The sequence below is a fragment of the Ammodytes marinus genome (assembly GCF_949987685.1).
Source record: "Ammodytes marinus genome assembly, chromosome: 13".
NCBI lineage: Eukaryota > Metazoa > Chordata > Actinopteri > Uranoscopiformes > Ammodytidae > Ammodytes > Ammodytes marinus.
Window position 1 is genome coordinate 985,866 of NC_137217.1, and position 21,872 is coordinate 1,007,737.

General features: G+C 40.0%; 2 protein-coding genes across 2 annotated transcripts; one reads left to right on the top strand and one right to left on the bottom strand.

The window, feature by feature from the left end:
- The first annotated feature begins 16,855 nt into the window (after window positions 1–16,855).
- Window positions 16,856–18,983, top strand: LOC307260073 (putative ATP-dependent DNA helicase Q1). The gene is made up of 3 exons (XM_080040199.1): window positions 16,856–17,216; window positions 17,367–17,446; window positions 17,730–18,983. Exons 1-3 carry the CDS (start codon window positions 16,996–16,998, stop codon window positions 18,923–18,925), a joined length of 1,497 nt encoding a protein of 498 aa, XP_079896325.1. The 5' UTR covers window positions 16,856–16,995; the 3' UTR covers window positions 18,926–18,983.
- A 483-nt stretch (window positions 18,984–19,466) lies between these two features.
- Window positions 19,467–21,644, bottom strand: LOC307259090 (uncharacterized protein; the record flags this gene model as incomplete). Its single annotated transcript, XM_080038825.1, has 3 exons — window positions 21,262–21,644; window positions 19,622–20,258; window positions 19,467–19,522 (listed from the first exon to the last, which is right to left on the bottom strand). Exons 1-3 carry the CDS (start codon window positions 21,637–21,639, stop codon window positions 19,467–19,469), a joined length of 1,071 nt encoding a protein of 356 aa, XP_079894951.1. The 5' UTR covers window positions 21,640–21,644.
- Window positions 21,645–21,872: the final 228 nt, after the last annotated feature.

The window sequence follows — 21,872 nt, forward strand, 5'->3', positions numbered from 1 at the left end:
CAAACCCTTCGGTATTGCCATCAGTGGCTGCATTGATGGCTTTTCGAGGAAAGTAATGTGGCTCAAGAGTGGCAGCACTAATAATGATCCAGGGATCATTGCACAGAATTACATACAATGTCTAACGGAGTTTGGACAACTTCCAGCCCGCCTTCGCACGGACTGCGGAACTGAAAATGGAACAATGGCAGCAATTCAGTGTGCACTAAGATCGCAACACACTGATGACTTTGCAGGAGCCCGCAGTCACATGTATGGTACATCGACTGCAAACCAAAGAATTGAGAGTTGGTGGTCTTTCTTTAGAAAGCAAAGGTACATTTACATTTATTTGCTCCTATTTTGCTATGTGAGGTTATTGTTGCAGAAATCAGCAATTTAATATTAGAAAAAAGTATTTGTAGAAACTAGAAGGGAGACCATCTCAACTCAAGAATCAAGGAATGTAACCAATGCATACATCCTGGATTAGAACCAGGCTTTTTTTTTTTGAATACTTTTAGAAAGCATTTGTTTTAACACTAATTTCGGATATGAAAAATGTTCAGCACTAAAACATTGCGCATGTTGTCATTCCACCATTAGGACACAGTTCTGGATTGAAGTCTTCAGTGACCTGAGAGAGGGGCACCTTTTCAACGGCACCCATGAGCACAAGTGCTTACTGCGGTATGTGTTCCTGGGCATCTTGCAAAAAGAGCTTGATGAGTACAAAAAACTTTGGAACAACCACACCATCCGACCTGTTCGTCAATCACGGTGTCCATCTGGCAAACCAGAAGCCATGTACCACCTTGCTCACAGGTTTGTATTTAATCCATGCGACGTGACCATGTTCAGTAAATATCAGATTGCATTTTCACTTATGTAAGTTTAAAGACGTGTGATTAGAATGTAATTCATAAGCTCCATTCCACACCAAACCTACATTATCAATGTACAAAGCAAAATGCTGGATTTATCGGCTTCAATACTAAAAGGTGCATTGTGGTGGTGATGACCCTATTTGAATAAAAGAGCTGCTGTCAAACTGTGGCTGATTTCTGTTAACAAATGTAATGTCTTTGTTTAAAATGTTTAACAGCTGATTTATTGTAGTTTTAGTTCAAATACTCATTCAGCATTTTAATTTCTGACTGGCCTTAGGTTTGGTGGAAGGGAGTGTGGATTCCCAGTGCCCCAGGAAGCCCTTCACCAGTTTGATGGCATTCTGCCAGCTCAACATAGTCTGTGTGGTGATGACAATCTACAGATTCACTTTGCAGACTTGGAGAGACGGAGTGCGCTGATTCAACCAGTCGACTGGACAACTGCTGTTCGGAATTATATATCACTGAAAAACATGTCTCTACTTTAGAAACAACCATTCCTTTATGTACGATCTTGAGAAAAAATAGCCACTTTTAAGTCTGTGCTATACACTCAGTGCCCTTTTTTGCTGGCATGTGACATTTTTGAATTATATTTTGTTTATTGCATGTGCAATGCATGTCTAAGCACGTACATGTACACATCAGAGCTATGTAAAAATGCAATGGGAAATGTGAGCACATAAGTGCGTGGACATATAACGGCATGGGGATATAATTGATCAAGTCAATTCTTCAAATTTTGGTGAAAGGAGACTCAATATAGTTATTTTTTATTATCACAGTCTAGAAAGTTGTTATATGATTTCTAGTGCTGACAAACGATACAACTATTTAATAAAGATATCACATTAATGTCAGTTAACTTGATTAATCGCACATTTTTAAATATTTTAAAGGTCCCTTGATTTCTTGTCCCATTATTTTCTCATTTTAATGCTCTTATCACACACATTCTCTACAACCTTATAATTCTGTGTATCTTTTCTAAAATATTATAATTTCCAATTCAGTGCAAATAGCCCACAATGTAGGTTAGATCCCTGCCCCCAAACCCATAGAACAGCCTACACAAAAGTAATTGGAACTTCCTTTTTTATTAAAAAACAGACTATAAAACATAGGATATATAAAACCAACTAGTATTAAGGCTAAATTAAACTGGTTGTTGTAGGCCTACATCTTTTGGGAGTCGTTCCTCTAAGGCTTGTATCAGATCTGACACACTGTACGCCTGTGAGCCGGTGGTTAGTATGCCTGGGAGCTGCCTGGAAGTCTGCGTTGGGAAGACAAAACACCAGAAACACCCTGTGGCGCTGCTGCTGTTAATCTCACGATGAAAAACTGTATGCCATTACAATGGGTTTGCGTTAATGCCATTAATAACCTCTAACTGACAGCACTAATAATTTCCCACTACAAACTTCAATAAAGCCCAAACCCTGGGGCGTTTTGCAAGCCAAAGTCCATGGCTTCCTGAAATGCTTCGTATGTGTGTGAGATTGGGAGCTTGATTGTGTTGGCACACACATTTGCCACAGGAAAGCGCGCCTTTTGGAAGATTATCTGTGGCTGTGGCTTCATTGATGAAGCGGGAACTTCCCTCAGCCCAGTTCCAAACATTAGAATGTCCTCCAATGAAAGGTTTGCCTCTTTTTCTGGGAGGGAGGGCACAAGACAAAGAAGATGTTAGGCTTTTGTTTTTAATAACAGATTTTGGCAGACAGCAATTTCTGAAACTTATTCTCTTATGGCTACTTTAGAATCAGTGTACACATTGGCTATCAGCTGTAAGAACTTAGTTACTTCATATCTCACGGATAGTTGCAGTGATGATTCTGCATATTTCTTATCTAATTATAATAATATTATTACCTTCAACATAGAGCAGATAGTCTCGCCAGTAGCTCAGTGTTCTGGTCTCCTCCTGGCGCATTGTGCTACCGGCTGGACTGAGCTGCACATGAAAAACACTCTCCAATTCATCAGCTGTAAGTTGTTTCGCACTGTAGCACAGAAATGGCATCAATAGCGCAGGATGCTGTTCCAGGGCATTGAGAACATCCAGGGTTGCAAGTCCGTCCTTGAACCTACAAAACATACAGATTGACAGTCAGACAATTCAAAAGAAAAAAATTGCATAATCATTGTGAATATGTAAACAATTACTGGAGGATATATACATTTACCATGTAAAAGTTATTGACATAATAACAACGCATAGTTATCATAATAAGTTATAGTTATTTCATAGGGACAATGAGTCTAGAATAATTTCCACATATTTGAAATCTGACACCACCTTGAGCTAATCATCATAATACAAGTTCAGTTTACAGCCATCAGTGTCCATGATATTTAACTTAGTCAGCTTAAACAAATCAACCATTTTGGACAAAACACAGAAAATAATTGAACAGATGAACCATGAAGGATAAAGTCTCACATTTTTTCAGCTCACCATTACAGTTTTTCCACAGATTAACACCTTTGTTATGATACATTGAAGTTTTGCATTTGTAGAATGATTTTCTATGTAAATAAATAAATTTAAAAAAACACCAAATAGACAGAATATGTGATACCTCTGGATGGAAAGATGGTTCCTGTAGATGAAATACCACTGAATGTAATCATCTTTGACTTTCTTCTTGTCGTCCAGTGAACTCATGAAGCGATAACAGCCTGCTGTCTGAAGCATGCTGGAGTGTTTGTCTGTGAGTCTCTGGAGTTCCTCTAGTGATGTAGTATTATTTATCTAGTGTAAAAAATACAGTAGTAGCAAAAGTATGTCTGGACTAAGGTATTAATATTTATTGAAAGTTTTGTGTCAGTTTTATGATTTATGAAATTGCTTATCACAACCCAACAACATACCTCAAGGAGGGCCTTCCTCACTGCATCATCAGGGATATCCTCAAGTGTAGCCTCAATTGCCTTTACTTTACCAACGAGGTACCGGAAGAAGTTTGGGTGGAGACAACGAGGCCCTGGACCGCCATGGACAATAGAGACTGCAATCATTCTTCCAACGTGGAAGTATTCATCGTCTTCCAAAGCTAAAAAATGCCAATATTGCAATGTCAGGACAAATCAATTTACAACAATGTAAAAACATGAGAAAACAGGATTACCTTTACTATCGAATGAGAGGTATTTGGCATTATCTTTGCCTTCAAACACTCGTCTTGTCTTTGTGGCATCAATCAAAAGCGTAAGAAATTCTCGAGTAGGCCCACCGGTGTCGATAGCCTCTTCCACCTGCTCATCATCTGTGAATCTCACCATCATGTCATAGGTAGGGTCATATGTGGATCGCTTGAACCCTCTTATGGCACCACCCCAGACATTGGCCCGGTTAATGTTAAATCTGCAGCAGGAGCTTGAGTCACGCTTCAGAGACAAATTGGAGACCAGGTCTGCAGCCGTCAGACCATCACTGTAGAAGAGAAGCAAACCGTCAGTTAAAGGCAAGAAAAGCTCTGCCTCTTTGTTGTTGTGCGGATTATTTATACTGTGAATGAAACATTTATTTTTTAAATGTATGAGTAAGCTATCCGGCATCACTCAAATGATAAGCATAATTCAGACATGACGATCTGTATTAAGTAATATATTTTGAGAGGTCCACATGACCATATTCTTTTGCAGAGGAGAACCAGCTTGACATTTCTTTCAAGATTTAATAAATCATAGGACTATACTGAAAGAAACTTCAAATGTCTAAGTTGGTTTGAGACAATATATATCTTATCTAAGGTTTAGAAAAACAAGAAATGCTTAAGGTGAACAACTAGTACCTGTGTTCCTTTGGCAATTCCTCTTCTACCTCACAATCTGAAGAACTGCTGTCAATGATGACAGGTGCATAGATATTGGTGTATGTGCTGTGGAAGGAAGGTACACGAATAATTGCCTTTTGAATAAAACAATGGGATACATATAATCTCGAAAGTATTCTGATACAGAATTTGTGTTGCTTTGGCTCTGTATTGCACCCATTTAACCTCATCGTTAATGTTTAATTTCAAATCCACTGTTCAAAAGTATGGAACCATAACAATGAAAAACTATGTCACTATCCCAATACTTTATTACTGTACCAAAGATGTCAGAATAAAAACTCTTAAAGTTATGTTTTATGACTGACTTGTAGAAGTCACTTGAAGTAAGCTGATCTTCAGAGGTGGTTGTCTGTTCGGGCCTCGTCACACTCTTGGCCTGTATCATTGATCACATTACACATCACAGCACAATAAAAGTTAGACGTCACATACATAACCTGAAAACAAACTCAACAAGTGCAAGTTTAATATAGAATATTACATACCTGTCCTTTAGATGGATGGGATCTTGTGGGTGAGCTAAAAATACAAGTATTAAAAATGTCTTAGTAGAAATTGTCATTGTGTTGTAGAGAACATACAATGCTTTCTGAAACATACTGACATTCCTATTGCTGAAACAGGTACCAAAAGAACATGTTAGCAGAAATTTTACTTACCACTGACTATACTGTGGTGTACTGCACTCAGGACTTGTCCATAGCTGCCAAGTGTAAACATCAAACCCTAACTTATTCATAGCCTTAACACTGAATCTTACCACTGTATATGCTTATTCTCATAACTGTTGTCCAGAACATTTTACTGTAGCTGAACTGTACAGCACAGAGATCTTGAAAAATCATTCCCTGAGATGTACCTACCACTGTGTCAGATAGAGGTGACATATTGAGTGGCACCCTAACAACAACCTCATCATCCTCCTCCTCCTCCTCCTCATCTCTGTCACCTTCCAAAAGATTTTGTGATCACTCTCCATTTAAAGATATGCCCAAATAACATTCTAAGCAACTATACTATAGCTGGAAACCAAAAAACTCCAACCACTAATGACTAAAATAATCTGATTTGTTGTACATGTACAGTAGGCCTATATGTATTGTCTTTCAATACTTACTGTTTGACAAGTCCTCAAGGGTGCAGATGAATAATGTGATCCTTTGATATTGTTTACCAATGGCCTCTTTGTATTTTTCGATTGTAAAGACAGTCTCAGTCCCAGGGATGAATTTGATCGGCGAGCCATCAGGATACAGCAAGACATATTCCCCATCTTTTATGTCTTTGTTGAAATCTTTTATCTTTCTCCAGGCAGCTGCCAAAAGTTGCTCAGATGACCACTGAGGTTCAACTTGAACAGGAAGAGATTTCCCTCTCATGGGCTTGACGCCACTCCTCGTCTTCCCCATCATCCCAACAGAAATCTAGATGACAAATCAGAAGCAGAAGTTAAGACTATTGCGTCAGACAATGCAATTTAGCAGTATCAAACATCAATATTTACTTACCGTGACTGTTTTCATTGTTTTGGGGTTCGAACATTTTGTCCTCTCAGTTGCTTTTTCTGCCCTGTATTTCATAAACTGATGCATAGCTGACTTATTGGAACTTGCATCAGTCCCTAGAGAGAGAGAGAGAGAGAGAGAGAGAGAGAGAGAGAGACACACACACACACACACACACTGATTAAAAAAATATCACGCTAATATCACCTTTGAGATGAGTAACGTTTTTCACCTGCAGTCCTCGATACTGAAGAAGCCGCTGGTATAAAGCCGATGTCCTTCCCACAGGAACAGCAGAATTTTGTTGAGTTATCCAACCAGACCCCACAGAAAGGACAATACATGTTTTTCTGAAAAAGACGTTTAAATACCATGTTACATTGTCTTCTGCTGTCCGTTATTTCATAATAGAATAGGTCGGTATACAACTTAAAATATTATTCATGCTGTCTTACTGCATCTATGGAATTAGTTTTCGTCCTTGAACGTTACTTAGTGACAGTTCTGAGTAACTATAGTAAATATATTTCTGATAGTAGGCTAACTATAGCCAGTTAAAAGCGTGTTTCACACAATCTATTTCACAATTAATTAACTGTGTGTATTTATTTCATCCGGTTATTAGAATTGGCAGGCTAATTACAAGCTAAAGGCTTACGAAAGTTTAAAAGCAGATCACTACAATAGGCTAATATCTGACTCATGCGGTCACAATGTTAAAATAAAATAAAAACACTTACTTTTTATGATTTTCCAACACCAATCTTCCAATTTTCAAACACCGAAATCTGCTGCTAGCAAGCCTGTCTGGACGTGTGCATCACTTTTAATTGTCCTCTGGAAACACTTCCGTCGTGTTGTGGCCTATTTCCGTTGTGTTGTGGTCTTTGCATGTGTTTTCTAAATGGTGCGCATGTGTTGTCAAATTGATGAAGATGTTTTTTTAATTTGCTTGTGTTTTTTCTTATTGCATGTGTTTTTTAATTTGCTTGTGTTTTTTCTTCTTGCATGTGTTTTTTAATTTGCTTGTGTTTTTTCTTATTGCATGTGTTTTTTAATTTGCTTGTGTTTTTTCTTATTGCATGTGTTTTTTAATTTGCTTGTGTTTTGTCTTATTGCATGTGTTTTTTAATTTGCTTGTGTTTTTTCTTATTGCATGTGTTTTTTAATTTGCTTGTGTTTTTTCTTATTGCATGTGTTTTTTAATTTGCTTGTGTTTTGTCTTATTGCATGTGTTTTTTAATTTGCTTGTGTTTTGTCTTATTGCATGTGTTTTCTAAATGGTGCGCATGTGTTGTCAAATTGATGAAGATGTTTTCTTAATTTGCTAGTGTTTTGTCTTCTTGCATGTGTTTTCTGATGTTGTTGTGCTGTGGCCTCTCAGGGCCACCGTAGATTTCCGACTTGGTAGTTCCGACCCGTCTGTGTTCCAGTGCATCTGCTCGCGAAAGTATGGACGCCTAAAACCTTTCTCATCCAAATAACTAAACGTTAGGCTCTAACAAGTTACTGTTGCCAGGTACCGGTAGATTCATAGACTACAATATGTAGTGAAGTCGGAAATTTCCGAGTTCCCTGTCCAACTGGAACGCACCGTCAAAGGCCGGCTCATGACACACGTGACGACCAAACGTGATGCGATTGGTTGGCTAATCCAGAGTGGCACTGGGCAGATCCAATAGTTTTAAACTTCGACAGACACCCGCCTCCAAGTGAGTGAATGTTTGCCAATTACAGCACTCCCAGACCTTCTGTACAAAGGAAATTAAGTACGATGGTCTGGTTGGACCAGGCTAGATCGAAACTGTACAAACCACCAAATGTTTAATGTTTATAGAGAGGGGAAACATATTTTGGCTGGCTGAAAATACAGTCCCCTACAAAAGTATTGGAACAGTGAGGCCAATTCCTTTATTTTTGCTGTAGACTGAAAACATTTGGGTTCGACACCAAAATGTGAATATGAGACAAGAGATTAACATTTCAGCTTTTATTTCCAGGTATTTACATCTGGATTTGATACATAACTGAGAAGATAGCATTATTTGTAAAGGAACACCACATTTTTATTAGGTGAGCAAAAGTAATGGAACAGATAGACATAAAATAAATTAAAAGTGAAAAAAACTTCATATTTTGTCACAAATCCTTCTCTTGCAATAACTGCATCAAGCCTGTGACCCATTGACATCAGAAAACTTTTGCATTCTTCTTTTGTGATGCTTTTCCAGGCTTTCCCCGCAGCCTCTTTCAGTTGTTGTTTGTTTTGGGGGGTTACTCTCTTCAGTCTCCTCTTTAGCAGGTAAAATGTATGCTCTATAGGGTTTAAGTCTGGAGATTGACTTGGCCAGCCTAAACCTTCCATTTCTTGCCCCTGATGAACTCCTTTGTTGTTTTTGCAGTGTGTTTTGGGTCATTATCTTGCAGCATGATGAAGGATATTCCAATCAGTTTCTTTCAATTGGCACACGAAATGTTTGTGTAAACTTCTGAGTTCATTTAGCTGTTGCCATCATGTTACATCATCAATGAAGAATAATGAGCCCATCCCAGAAGAAGCCATGCAAGCCTGAGCCATGACATTGCCTCCACCATGTTTCACAGATGAGCCTGTATGTTTGGGATCATGAGTAGATCCTTTCTTTCTCCAAATTTTAGCCTTTCCATCACTTTGGTAAAGGTTCATCTTGACAACAACAACTCAGTAACACAGTGGCCAAGTCAATCTCCAGACTTAAACCCTATAGAGCATGCATTTTCAGGGTTTTTCCTGGCTCAGAATGGGCCTTTGGGGGGTCAGTACGCGACCGACTTTTTTTGGGGTCGCGACAGTAAAGGCAAACAGTTTGTGTATTTTAAGAGGGGTGTTGGGTTGGGAGAGGGGAGTTTCTGTCCAGCTCAAGAGCATTTCAGTCAGCCTGTCAATCACTGCGTTACCATGGAGCTCACTGACGCTTATGAAACAACCTGTAGATATGAAGTCAAAATACTAATAATGACTAGGCCTAACTGTTTAATACTTTAATTGTTTCTAATTGATCTAAACCATGGAAGAAGGTAAGGCTGCTCGATTATGAAAAAATCATAATCATGATTATTTTGAGTAATCACATTGTGTTATCACGATTATTAAAGACAGTTAATCATTGATTTAAGAACATTATGCATTTATTTTACTTTTAACAAGGTTTTTTTCTAAAAACACCATGACTTTGGACTTTAAACAAAGGCTTAATTGAACTGAAAACAGGGAGAATAGAAATAGGCTATATAAGTGAAACATATTTTTAATAATTTAATAAAAATATGTCAAAATAAAAATAACCAGTTGTAAATGGTGTTGATAAGGCATGTCTTTTGCTAGCATTAAATGTAAGGGCATGATTTATTTATGTCATGGAGCTGGCTGGATAGGCAGTTGCATTGTAGTGTTGACAGTTGTGGTGGCAGGAGTTAAGGAGCTTTAAACTTCCTGTGTTTTTATTCATTGATTGCTTGGTCATAGACCACTATGACTCGACTTAAAGTGAATAAACAAATTGGTCGGGATGTTTAAAGGTGCAGATCAGGTCGTATATCACTTTTCTTTCTCTCTCTCTGTCTCTTGGTCGCGTATGTCATGTTACTCGCGTGTCCGCGCGTGACAAATCTTGCACATTATTTTAGTTTGTTGTGAGTCTGAAGTGTTTTCAGACAACACAATTAGTTTTACCTTTATTCTCGTCATCTAGAAGTTTTTCAAAACACCCGGCAATGCGCAACATCTCCCTCGTACTCTCTGGACTAGCTGTTAGCGAAACTATCAGGTGAGGGAGGGGCCGAGCGGATCTCACGGCTGAAAGGGTTTGCTGCATTTATAAGCCTGCATGCCCCGGCGAGCGGAACAATGATAGTTTAATAACGATTATCCCCGACCTGATTTATTTTTTTACAACTGAGATTGCAAGTAATATGACTGGAATGGCGCGGAAATGGAAACACATTTGGAGCCGTTTTAAGTAGATTTTTATTTATTTATCTATATAAAAAAAAAACACTTTGGCGCTGAGGATTTTCCTTTGGGGGGCGCTAAAATTCCTTTGGCGGGCGACCTGTGTATATATATATATATATATATACACAGGTCCTTCTCATATAATTAGCATATTGTGATAAAGTTGATTATTTTCCATAATGTAATGATAATAATTGAACTTTCATATATTTTAGATTCATTGCACACCAACTGAAATATTTCAGGTCTTTTGTTGTTTTAATACTGATGATTTTGGCATACAGCTCATGAAAACCCCAAATTCCTATCTCAAAAAATTAGCATATCATGAAAAGGTATTCTAAACAAGCTCTTAACCTAATCATCTGAATCAACTAATTAACTCTAAACACCTGCAAAAGATTCCTGAGGCGTTTAAAAACTCCCAGCCTGGTTCATTACTCAAAACCGCAATCATGGGTAAGACTGCCGACCTGACTGCTGTCCAGGAGGCCATCATTGACACCCTCAAGCAAGAGGGGAAGACACAGAAAGAAATTTCTGAGCGAATAGGCTGTTCCCAGAGTGCTGTATCAAGGCACCTCAGTGGGAAGTCTGTGGGAAGGAAAAAGTGTGGCAGAAAACGCTGCACAACCAGAAGAGGTGACCGGACCCTGAGGAGGATTGTGGAGAAGGGCCGATTCCAGACCTTGGGGGACCTGCGGAAGCAGTGGACTGAGTCTGGAGTAGAAACATCCAGAGCCACCGTGCACAGGCGTGTGCAGGAAATGGGCTACAGGTGCCGCATTCCCCAGGTCAAGCCACTTTTGAACCAGAAACAGCGGCAGAAGCTCCTGACCTGGGCTACAGAGAAGCAGCACTGGACTGTTGCTCAGTGGTCCAAAGTACTTTTTTCGGATGAAAGCAAATTTTGCATGTCATTCGGAAATCAAGGTGCCAGAGTCTGGAGGAAGACTGGGGAGAAGGAAATGCCAAAATGCCTGAAGTCCAGTGTCAAGTACCCAGTCAGTGATGGTCTGGGGTGCCATGTCAGCTGCTGGTGTTGGTCCACTGTGTTTTATCAAAGGCAGGGTCAATGCAGCTAGCTATCAGGAGATTTTGGAGCACTTCATGCTTCCATCTGCTGAAAAGCTTTATGGAGATGAAGATTTCATTTTTCAACAAGACCTGGCACCTGCTCACAGTGCCAAAACCACTGGTAAATAGTTTACTGACCATGGTATTACTGTGCTCAATTGGCCTGCCAACTCTCCTGACCTGAACCCCATAGAGAATCTGTGGGATATTGTGAAGAGGAAGTTGAGAGACACCAGACCCAACACTGTGGATGAGCTTAAGGCCGCTATCGAAGCATCCTGGGCCTCCATAACACCTCAGCAGTGCCACAGGCTGATTGCCTCCATGCCACGCCGCATTGAAGCAGTCATTTCTGCGAAAGGATTCCCGACCAAGTATTGAGTGCATAACTGAACATAATTATTTGAAGGTTGACTTTTTTGTATTAAAAACACTTTTCTTTTATTGGTCGGATGAAATATGCAAATTTTTTGAGATAGGAATTTGGGGTTTTCATGAGCTGTATGCCAAAATCATCAGTATTAAAGGGGACATATTATGCAAAATCTCGGTTTTAAAGGTGTATTTCCAAGGTCTACTAGAAAAGGTTTTCATGGTTTATTGTTCAAAAAACCCAATAGTTTTCTACCATTTCCCATTTCTTCATCGCCTTTTCCAGCCTTCTCTGCCCTCTATCTCAAAAGGTAGGTTTTGACAGCTTACCCCCCTTCGCAAGAATACTAGTCTGCTCTGACTGGTCAGATCTACATGGGCGTGCATGCACCGCCCTGCTCATTTACTCTATACCTACCTACATGGGCATGGCACACGCCCAGCTGTCAGTTTTGTTTACTTTTGGCCAATGCAGCATGGAGACCAATGTAAACATGTTTAGCTTCATTTCTACCACAAATATCGGCACACTAACCAGTTCTAAACTAAAAGATGTACAACTGAACCTGTTCAGACAGGAGTCTGAGCTGAAAACTGTGAAAATGGCATCAAGATTTCTGATTTCCCTGACATTATCCTCTGGTAAATACTGTTTAATTATGTCACAGTCAATAACATAATTTGAGCTAAGTATTTATGCATAAACTCTCTAAACTGGTAACATACACCCTGTTTTACGTTTGTCTTTACAGGTCTGTGGAATGATCTACAGCCCAGTGGAGTGAAAAAGCTTTGGTTGTGAACCGATACTGAGTTGACGTGTAAAAATGTACAGTAACCATAATTGAAAAGAATGTATCCTGAATCATGTCAAGATTCACTGGAAAGGCATTATCTTTTGTCAAATGTATGGTTGAAATAATTATGCTTTAGGTTTGTCAGAGCTGCAAATTATCTGACAACATTTCAATATCTAGTAGATAATGTATCATTTGTATTGTGATCACTCATTCATAATAAAGTTTTACCGTTAAAAAATGTATTGTGTTGCTTACTGTCACTGTTTGCTACCTGTAGTAAAGGATTACTTGAAACTCACAGTTTCATCTCGCTGAAGATTTTCTCTGATAAAACAGTATCATTACATTTTAAAAAGACCAAAAACATCCTTAAAAATAAAGCAGTTTATTCATAGCCAGTGGAATGAAAATATGAAGTGTACATATCAAACAGAAGCAAAGCCATAACTTTTATGTAACTGTCCAGTTGTTGTTGGGCCCTGAAGAAGACCACCTGTCCCCCCCAGTGAACACATCCTCCTCTGAAGGAACGGATAGTGTGACGGTCTTGGTGGCTCCGTCCGGCTCCATCAGGTCACTCAGACACCTGTAAAACATGGCACATTCAATGTTACATCATGTAGCCTAGCTGACATGTATAGGCCTACATCATACATCTGTTATGGCAAAGCTACAACAAATTCAGTACAGCCCTGGCTCGATAAGCAACAAGTTCTGAGTGATACTGTGTGCTTTTTGAAATATAATGAACAAGGAAACAAACACCAGCAGAGACAACTTACAGTATTCCTGTCTATGTGTACATTACACTGGAGATCATGTAATAGGCCTACTGCTGCTTGTACTACAGGTTTATTTTGCTTAAAAAAAACGGCACTTTGTCCCGCATTCTCCCGCACAAACGTAGTCTTTGTCCCACATCTGGTGAATTGGGATCTGGTCACCCTAACTACACACTGTCCGCAGACTTATTGCGGTGTGTACTTGAGCTATACAATCAGACAGCTAGCAGGTAGCAGGATGAAGCTATTAAAAAAATACTCTTCAGTTTCCAACACACCCTACAGTTTCACCGTCTGTTTTTCACTCAGGGGCTGTCACGGCAGGACTAACGTGAGCTCACAAAAGAGCCAAATAACAGTCACTGCAAAAGACTCACAGCTCTAACCGTTAGCATGAAGCTAACGGTAAAGCTAGCGGGCGCTAATGCTAACGACTAAACCCCGCATTCTCTCATTTCAGTCGGTGTTGTTTATTATAGGAGGGATAAAATAAAGCACATTACAGACATTGAACTAACAAACGGACAGAATTATTTTTAAAATAGGACTACTTACATTTCGGACAGATGGTGTCTCTCAGTCTTCCTGGCACAGTCTCCTGCACACTCCAGTAAAAAGGCTTTGATCACACTAACAGATTGCAAACCTTTGCTGGAGATAGCCTAACAAAAAATGAAGTAAATCCATTCAGCCCTAGTGTGCTTCGAGGTTGGGGTGTGATGGTAGCTTGAGGTTGAGCTCACACTGCAGCTTGCTTCTCCTCTGTTGTTGCATGAGTGAGTGGAGGCTCAGCCAGGTGTGTGTGGTTACCAACGGGGCATCTTGATTTGCCAATCAACTGCCGAGTTTCTGGTGAGCTTTCCCGTGGGAGTATTTATGATAATGAAAACCGACCGATTTCGTCATCAGTCGGTGTTTTTTGGAAGAAACCTTCAAATCCCCCCTTTTTCGAAATAAGTGTCCCAGAAGAAACTGACATATTTGTCTTTTTGAAGCTTGTGTGTGCTGGTAGGGACGCCAATAACCTAAACAGTGTGCCCAAACACCGGCAATGTTTGGTTTTTCATAATATGTCCCCTTTAAAACAAAAAAAGACCTGAAATATTTCAGTTGGTGTGCAATGAATCTAAAATATATGAAAGTTCAATTATTATCATTACATTATGGAAAATAATCAACTTTATCACAATATGCTAATTGTATGAGAAGGACCTGTATATATATGTGTGTGTGTGTGTGTGTGTGTGTGTGTGTGTGTGTGTGTGTGTGTGTGTGTGTGTGTGTGTGTGTGTGTGTGTGTGTGTGGCCATATATATATATACTACTGCAGTGCCCGTAGGAAACAGTAGTTTATGCATGCTTACAGTTTTTCACAATTGCTTAAACACATTTCTTGATTGACTACCTCACTTTTTCAAAACCCTAAACACAAATCTCAAAACTCAAACACAAAATTCAAAAAATCTCACTTCTCTTGCAAAAGCACACTTTACCCTCAAAACAGTGTTAACTCTTCACTAAATGGTGTTTTCTTTTCAAATGACAAACACATACATCATATGACTAGACATTTCTAGCACTCATTGAACACTGGTGTGCAGAATGGAAAACATTGTAGTATAAAACACTTTTCTTTTATTGGTCGGATGAAATATGCTAATTTTTTGAGATAGGAATTTTTCATGAGCTGTATGCCAAAATCATCAGTATTAAAACAAAAAAAGACCTGAAATATTTCAGTTGGTGTGCAATGAATCTAAAATATATGAAAGTTCAATTATTATCATTACATTATGGAAAATAATCAACTTTATCACAATATGCTAATTATATGAGAAGGACCTGTATATATATATATATATATATATATATATATATATATATATATGTGTGTGTGTGTGTGTGTGTGTGTGTGTGTGTGTGTGGCCATATATATATATATATATATATACTACTGCAGTGCCCGTAGGAAACAGTAGTTTATGCATGCTTACAGTTTTTCACAATTGCTTAAACACATTTCTTGATTGACTACCTCACTTTTTCAAAACCCTAAACACAAATCTCAAAACTCAAACACAAAATTCAAAAAATCTCACTTCTCTTGCAAAAGCACACTTTACCCTCAACACAGTGTTAACTCTTCACTAAATGGTGTTTTCTTTTCAAATGACAAACACATACATCATATGACTAGACATTTCTAGCACTCATTGAACACTGGTGTGCAGAATGGAAAACATTGTAGTATAAATGCAAAACACTATATGAATGCTTTATCAGTAGAATTATGCCTTTGCATGTTCATACACTTTCACCTACAGTAACAACAAATACTTTACAGTTTTTGCCACATGTTGCAGAATAGTTTATTTTGCCATTTCAAACAAACACAATGAATAGGTAGGACTGCAGTTCTAGCAATTCAGTGTGTCAGTATAAACTAAGAAAAAATTACACTAATGGTAACAATGGTAAAACAAAACAGCGTTGTAAGGAATTGGGTGGTTGGATTATGAATCCTTTAATGCAGGGGTGTCAAACTCATTTTCACAAAGGGCCGAATTACGACATGATAATCACACGAAGGGCCAGACATGTCGCTGCCTTCTTTTGAATCCAAAAATCAAACAACATATCTAGGTATATAACCTGCGTACATAGGCTAGATTTTGTTTACATATTTTGGGGGACAAATTATAGGTAGGGGGAATGGGGGTGCTCCCCCAGAAATGTTTGTGCGTCAAACACTTAATTTCCTGTGTTCTAGTAGATTTTTCTGTTTCTGTTTTCTGTGCCTTTTCTGCGTAAATTTATTGAGGAAATGTCTTTATTGGAAAAAACATATTTTCTTCAATGCAAGTTCATCAATTCATGGCTTAAAATCCTGAGCTGTGGAACTTTCAGCAGACATTCCTAGTGGTAAGCTATGCGAGTGTCCTAACGGTTGGGAGCGTGTGCGACGTGCGGATATGGCACAGGCTCCGCATGAGAAAAAAAAAATATATATATATATTATTATTATTATTTTTTTTTTCGCGGGCCGAATTTAATGGAATTGCCGAATTGGTTCGCGGGCCAGATTAAATATTGAAACGGGCCAGATTTGGCCCGCGGGCCAGAGTTTGACACCCCTGCTTTAATGGATACCGCCTCCTGTTTGTGTCTGGCCACATCGCCTCATCAACATCACACTCAGGCTGTATCCCATTACAGAGACCGCCTCCTTGGTAGGACGCGGTCTCGCGGTCTATGGCTGTATCTCGATTCAGGGGTTGCGGTCTACGAAGGCTAGCCTGGCTCCGCCCGCCCTCCTACTTCCGGCCAAATTTCATTTTCCCTTCAGTAGTCAGTCTGGTGATGGGGTGTATCAGTGGGATCCTGCTCGACTCAGATTTCTGAGGGTCCAATCAGCGAACAGAGGGAGTGGTTGAGAACGATGACGTCGAAGTTGCGCGCGAGTTTCAGTTGTAGTCAGAACAATAACAGGAAGACAATGGAGAAGGAAGCAAGAGAAGCTATTCTGTCTGTTGTTGCAACGCTGCCGAATATCGATGCATTAAAGCCGGAGCAAGAAGATGCCTTGCTGAATTTCGTTGGTGGCCATGATGTTGTGGCACTTCTCCCCACCGGGTTCGGGAAAAGTTTGATTTTCCAGCTGGCTCCGTTAGTCGTGAAGGAGTTAGCGAAGGAGAACGCTAGCTATGCTGCTAAGCCGATAGTTGTTGTCGTCTCCCCTCTGGTCGCACTTATGGAGGACCAAGTGAAGGAGGCAGAACAGTTGGGAGTTCGTGCTGGGCAGCTCGGTGTCCATGATGACGGTGACATTCTGGCTGGAAACTTTAGTCTGGTGTTCGGAAGCCCCGAGTCCTGGCTGCTAAATAATAAATGGCGACGAATGCTAGCCTCAAGCATTTACCAGGAAAACCTCATTGGCATCGTCGTTGACGAGGTCCACGTTACCTACAAATGGTAAGTTAGCACTTAATACCGTTAAAGAACATAATAGGGCTGTTTTTGCAAACTCGATAGCTTAGGCTAACGTTGTCATTTTGCATTCAACATGCATTCAAAGTCTGTTAGATTCATGAGGAATTGTACTCTTCATTTCGTTTTTCTCAGGGGCGAGGCTTCCAAAGGCGAGTCGGCATTCCGGGACAGTTTTGCCAAGCTCGGGGAGCTAAGATCCATTGCCAAAGAGGGTGAGTTGAATGCACTGCCCTCTGTGTTGCTCATCTTACATGTTGTAGAATATTTCATTTGTATGCTATTATAATGTCAACATTCTGTATAGATATATCTGTTGCAAGGATTAGTTACTGTCCCTGTAATGTAACCGAATTGCGTGATCACTCGGAAAGTGCATTCATGTTCATAGCGCTCTTCATTAAATCCTCCCTGCCATAGTCTATTAAACAAACACTAGACAACTTGTTGGGTACGTTATGAAATGGGTGTTAATTGTGAACTTTTTTACTCTACCAGGTACACCTGTTTTGGCCCTGACTGCCTCCGCTGACATCAAGTCCAGAAGCAGAGTCATCAGACTTCTCCATATGGACAATGCAGTTTCCATCATTGCCAGTCCCAACAAGAAAAACATCCGTCTTGGGTTGTGCAAGGTGCCCACTCATCACATGAACTGCCTAGACTGGATTGTGCAACATGCAAAAGACAAGGGCTCAACAATGCAACCAATATTAATTTATTGCCAAAGCCTGAAATCAGTGGGTAGAGTTTTCTCTTATTTAAAGGCAGAACTGCAAGCACATGCCTGGGTAGGCTGTGATCCGGACTGCAGAAGTGAGAACCTCCTGATTGGCATGTTCCACAGCAAAACCCTCCCCCAAAACAAGGAGAGAGTGTTGGCTTCAATGAGGGGGGAAGGGAATTGCCGGATAGTTGTGGCAACAACAGCTCTGGGGATGGGGTTAAATTTCCCTAATGTTTCACACGTGGTAATGTACGGGGCTCCAAGTGACCTAGAGGTGATTTTACAACAGGCAGGCAGGGCTGGGAGGCATGGTCAGCCATCACATGCCATCCTCTACAACACCGGACAGTACTTCAAGGTGGATGAAGAGGTGAAAAAACTGCTTGCTGTTGGAAAAGACATGTGTTTCAGGAAATCTCTCTATTCACATTTTGAAGCAGAACCCAGTAACGTAGAGCCAGGCCATCTCTGTTGTACATACTGTCAGACTGTTTGCTCTTGTTCATCTGGAACATGTACAGAAGCCACGCCAAAGTATGAACCTACTGAAGCTGAACCAACTGATCAGAGATCTAGGCATGTGGCTGTAAATGAGAAGTCTTTGATTGCAGATTTGCTGAATGACTACAGAGGTAGTTTAACCAATTCATCCATTCCACTGTACACCTCACATGCAGCCTGCACTGGATTCAGCCAGCAACTGGTTGATGCAGTATTGACCCACTGTCAATACATATTTGACCTCACATACATTATCAATAACCTTCCTGTGTTTAAATTGGACCATGCAAAGGAGATTTTAATTATCATCAGTGATGTTTTTGGGGATATTGATGGTGATTTGCAATATGATTCAGAGAGGCATGCAACTGACCCAGATCTCTATTACAGTGAATACTTTGACGATGATGATGATGTTGAAGATGCACTCCTAAGCCGTGTCAGTAGCTCTGAGTCTGAACAGTGAAGTCAGTGATGCTTGTGATCGGAACACTTAAACCCTCTTTTGTGTACTTGTGCAGGAACATGGTTGGTGTCAGTTGTACCAATTTTGTAAATGCGTTTGGTTGTAATTTGTGCAATTCTACAAAATGTGCTAAATAAAAGTGCAAAACAAATACTTGTAAGACCATTATTAAGTTATAAAGGAAGCGATGAGACGTACTATTAAAAGGTATTCTTTAAAGATTCAAGTGTTGTCATATGCAAAATAGGAAACATGTTCTCAGTCATACAATGGAATTCTTCCTTGTTTTCCACAGAGTGAATGCCAAGAAAGAAATTAAAATATGCAGTATACAAGTAAAATAGAAAAAAAGCAGCAACAATTCAGAATATACATTTTTATTTACCAGGCAAATAGAGCAGCAACTAGGTAAAACAACAACTATATGCTCAAATAAAACTTAATAGTGCAAATCAAAGAAAGTGTGCCGTTGTGCATAACCAAAATGTAAACAGTGGTGGCAGTCCTGAGGTAGAATAATAACAACAGTAACAGCAGACTCCTATCTGTTGTTTAGGAGTCTGAGGGCAGTGGGGAAGAAAGAGTTTTTTAGTCTGGCTGTACAACAATACAGAACATACAATTTACAAGGCAAATAGAAGAGCTAAAAACTAATTAATTTACTAATTCAACCAAAAAGTACTTATAACAATATACAAGATAAGGACAGATCTTCAAGGCTTCTTTGAATAATCCTCTCTTGTTCATCTGTGCTGGGCTGATTCAGGAATGACTCCAAGTCCTGTTTTAAGGACATGACTGGAAGCATGCAGTAGTTGGCCATTTCTTGCTGTTTGCCAACTGCATTGGAGTGTACTGTAGAGATGCCCAGTTTGGCCAGTCGCTGGAAAACTGCCTTTTTTGCCCCACCATACAATAACACTGAGTTGATGTAGTAGGATAGGGCTGAAAGACGGTTCTCTCTTCCTCTCAAAGCCACTGAGGCTGCAGCACAGATGTGAGGGAGAGAGTCGTTTGTGATTGTTGATATAACGCTGAACAGGAACGGGGACAGTCGCTTCAGGTCGTCGTGTAACTCTTGAAATGAAAATGATTGCAGGTCTTCCGCACTCGACCTCCACAGCATGAACTGGTTCTGTCGTTTACACAGGGCCGCACAGTCAGCCTCCACTACATCCAACACACTGGCTTTTAAATGCTCCATCATCTCTTTGTGTCTTGAAATGAGATTGGCAGCTCTGGTAAACTTCCTTTTTGCCAAATTCTCAACAATACCAGCTATGTCAGATTGGCATATCAGTGTCTGTTCTACGAGGTCATAGTAGATCACAACCTGAAATAAAAACAAAAGGGAAATCTTGCATGAAAATTCAATTACAGGGGAGTAGGTCTATGGTATGTTAAAAGGTGTGTGTGTGTGTGTGTGTGTGTGTGTGTGTGTGTGTGTGTGTGTGTGTGTGTGTGTGTGTGTGTGTGTGTGTGTGTGTGTGTGCCTCCCAGGGGGGAGTCTAAATTACAATACGTAGGAGACAGGTTCAAATATACATACTTAAGGAAGCTGGGTGGGGGAAGACGACTAATTTACATTACAAGAGGAGGGGGAGAAAGGTTGGGAGGCAGACAGGTTGAGATACAAAAATGGCTTCAGTTCACCATAACAACAATGCAATGCTCTCAATTGGCCAGTCATGTGAGGGGGGGACAGTTTGAAGACACAGCAGGGGGAGTTCTGAGCATAAGACAATAGAAGAGGTGTGGCCCGTCTGAGTGGTTTGTTGGATACGCATTTGAGGAATCTACATTTCAGTTTACAATTAAACAACATGCAATATATCTCACTACACTTATGAGTCTATACAAGATAAAAACAATGTTTCCTATTGCCTTAATAAGCATTCCAACATTTGAGTCCAGAGATATATCATATGCAATATCTGCCACCACACATTGAATAAAATTCATATTGCACATTTGATTTTCCTACATGTGTATTCCCCCACTTTAAATGACTGTCCCAGATTAGGCAAATCATGCTGTCCCACTTTTGGAAAAACCTTTCCGAATGTGGGACAGCTAAAGATTGATTGAAGAAGAAAAAAACTTAAAACATTTTTAAAACAATATTATCTATTTACATGTGTCAGAAATAAGAGATAAATGCTCTAGAATGCTCTGTAACACATTAGGGCAACTCACCCTAGTTAGGTTGCGTTTCAACTAGTGAAGCAGTTACTGTTGATAACAATTACATGGATGTTTATCTGAGGCAATACAACGAATGAGAAAACAGCATGACAAAGACTACAAATAAATAACAACTCGTTTGGTCTCCTTACCTTGGTCACACTGGTTCTCGACGGCATTTCAGTGGATTTCCTGGACTTTTTTACGGCCCTTGGAGTTTTCGACGGTGTAGGTTCTCTGACTCTCTTGTCAGTGGAACTGTCATCTCCCCCATGGCACGTCTCTGTCTCCGCGTCCTTCCACTTCTGCAACATTTCTGAATCGCGCAGTAGCCTGGTAATCATCGCGCAGCATTTTCGGCAAATACGATAAGACCGAAGCGACGTATTGTCAATGACAAGACCCAGCCTCGACAGTTGACTGCAAACATTATCTGTGTCCTTAGTATCGAATATTAATTTAGAATTTTTAATTGTTCCTTGAACTCTAAAACTAGATAAACAAAACCTGCAGTTATCGTTGACAGACATCTCCACGCTTCATCTTGTTTTGTTTGTGTACTCTGCCTGCGCCTGCGCGCAACGTAGTTTCCGGCCGGTCCCGGCGCCTGACATACGTCACGACCAAACGCTATTGTGATTGGTTATGGCAGATCCAGAGTGGCACTGGGCAGATCCAATAGTTTTAAACTTCAACAGACACCCGCCTCCAAGTGAGTGAACGTTTGCCAATTACAGCACCTCCAGACCTTCTGTACAAATGA

Coding starts and splice junctions, on each gene's coding strand:
- LOC307260073 (XM_080040199.1), top strand. CDS start 16,996: ATGGAGGACCAAGTGAAGGAGGCAGAACAGTTGGGAGTTCGTGCTGGG. Junction 17,217..17,366: donor GTCCACGTTACCTACAAATG/GTAAGTTAGCAC, acceptor CGTTTTTCTCAG/GGGCGAGGCTTCCAAAGGCG. Junction 17,447..17,729: donor AAGATCCATTGCCAAAGAGG/GTGAGTTGAATG, acceptor TTACTCTACCAG/GTACACCTGTTTTGGCCCTG.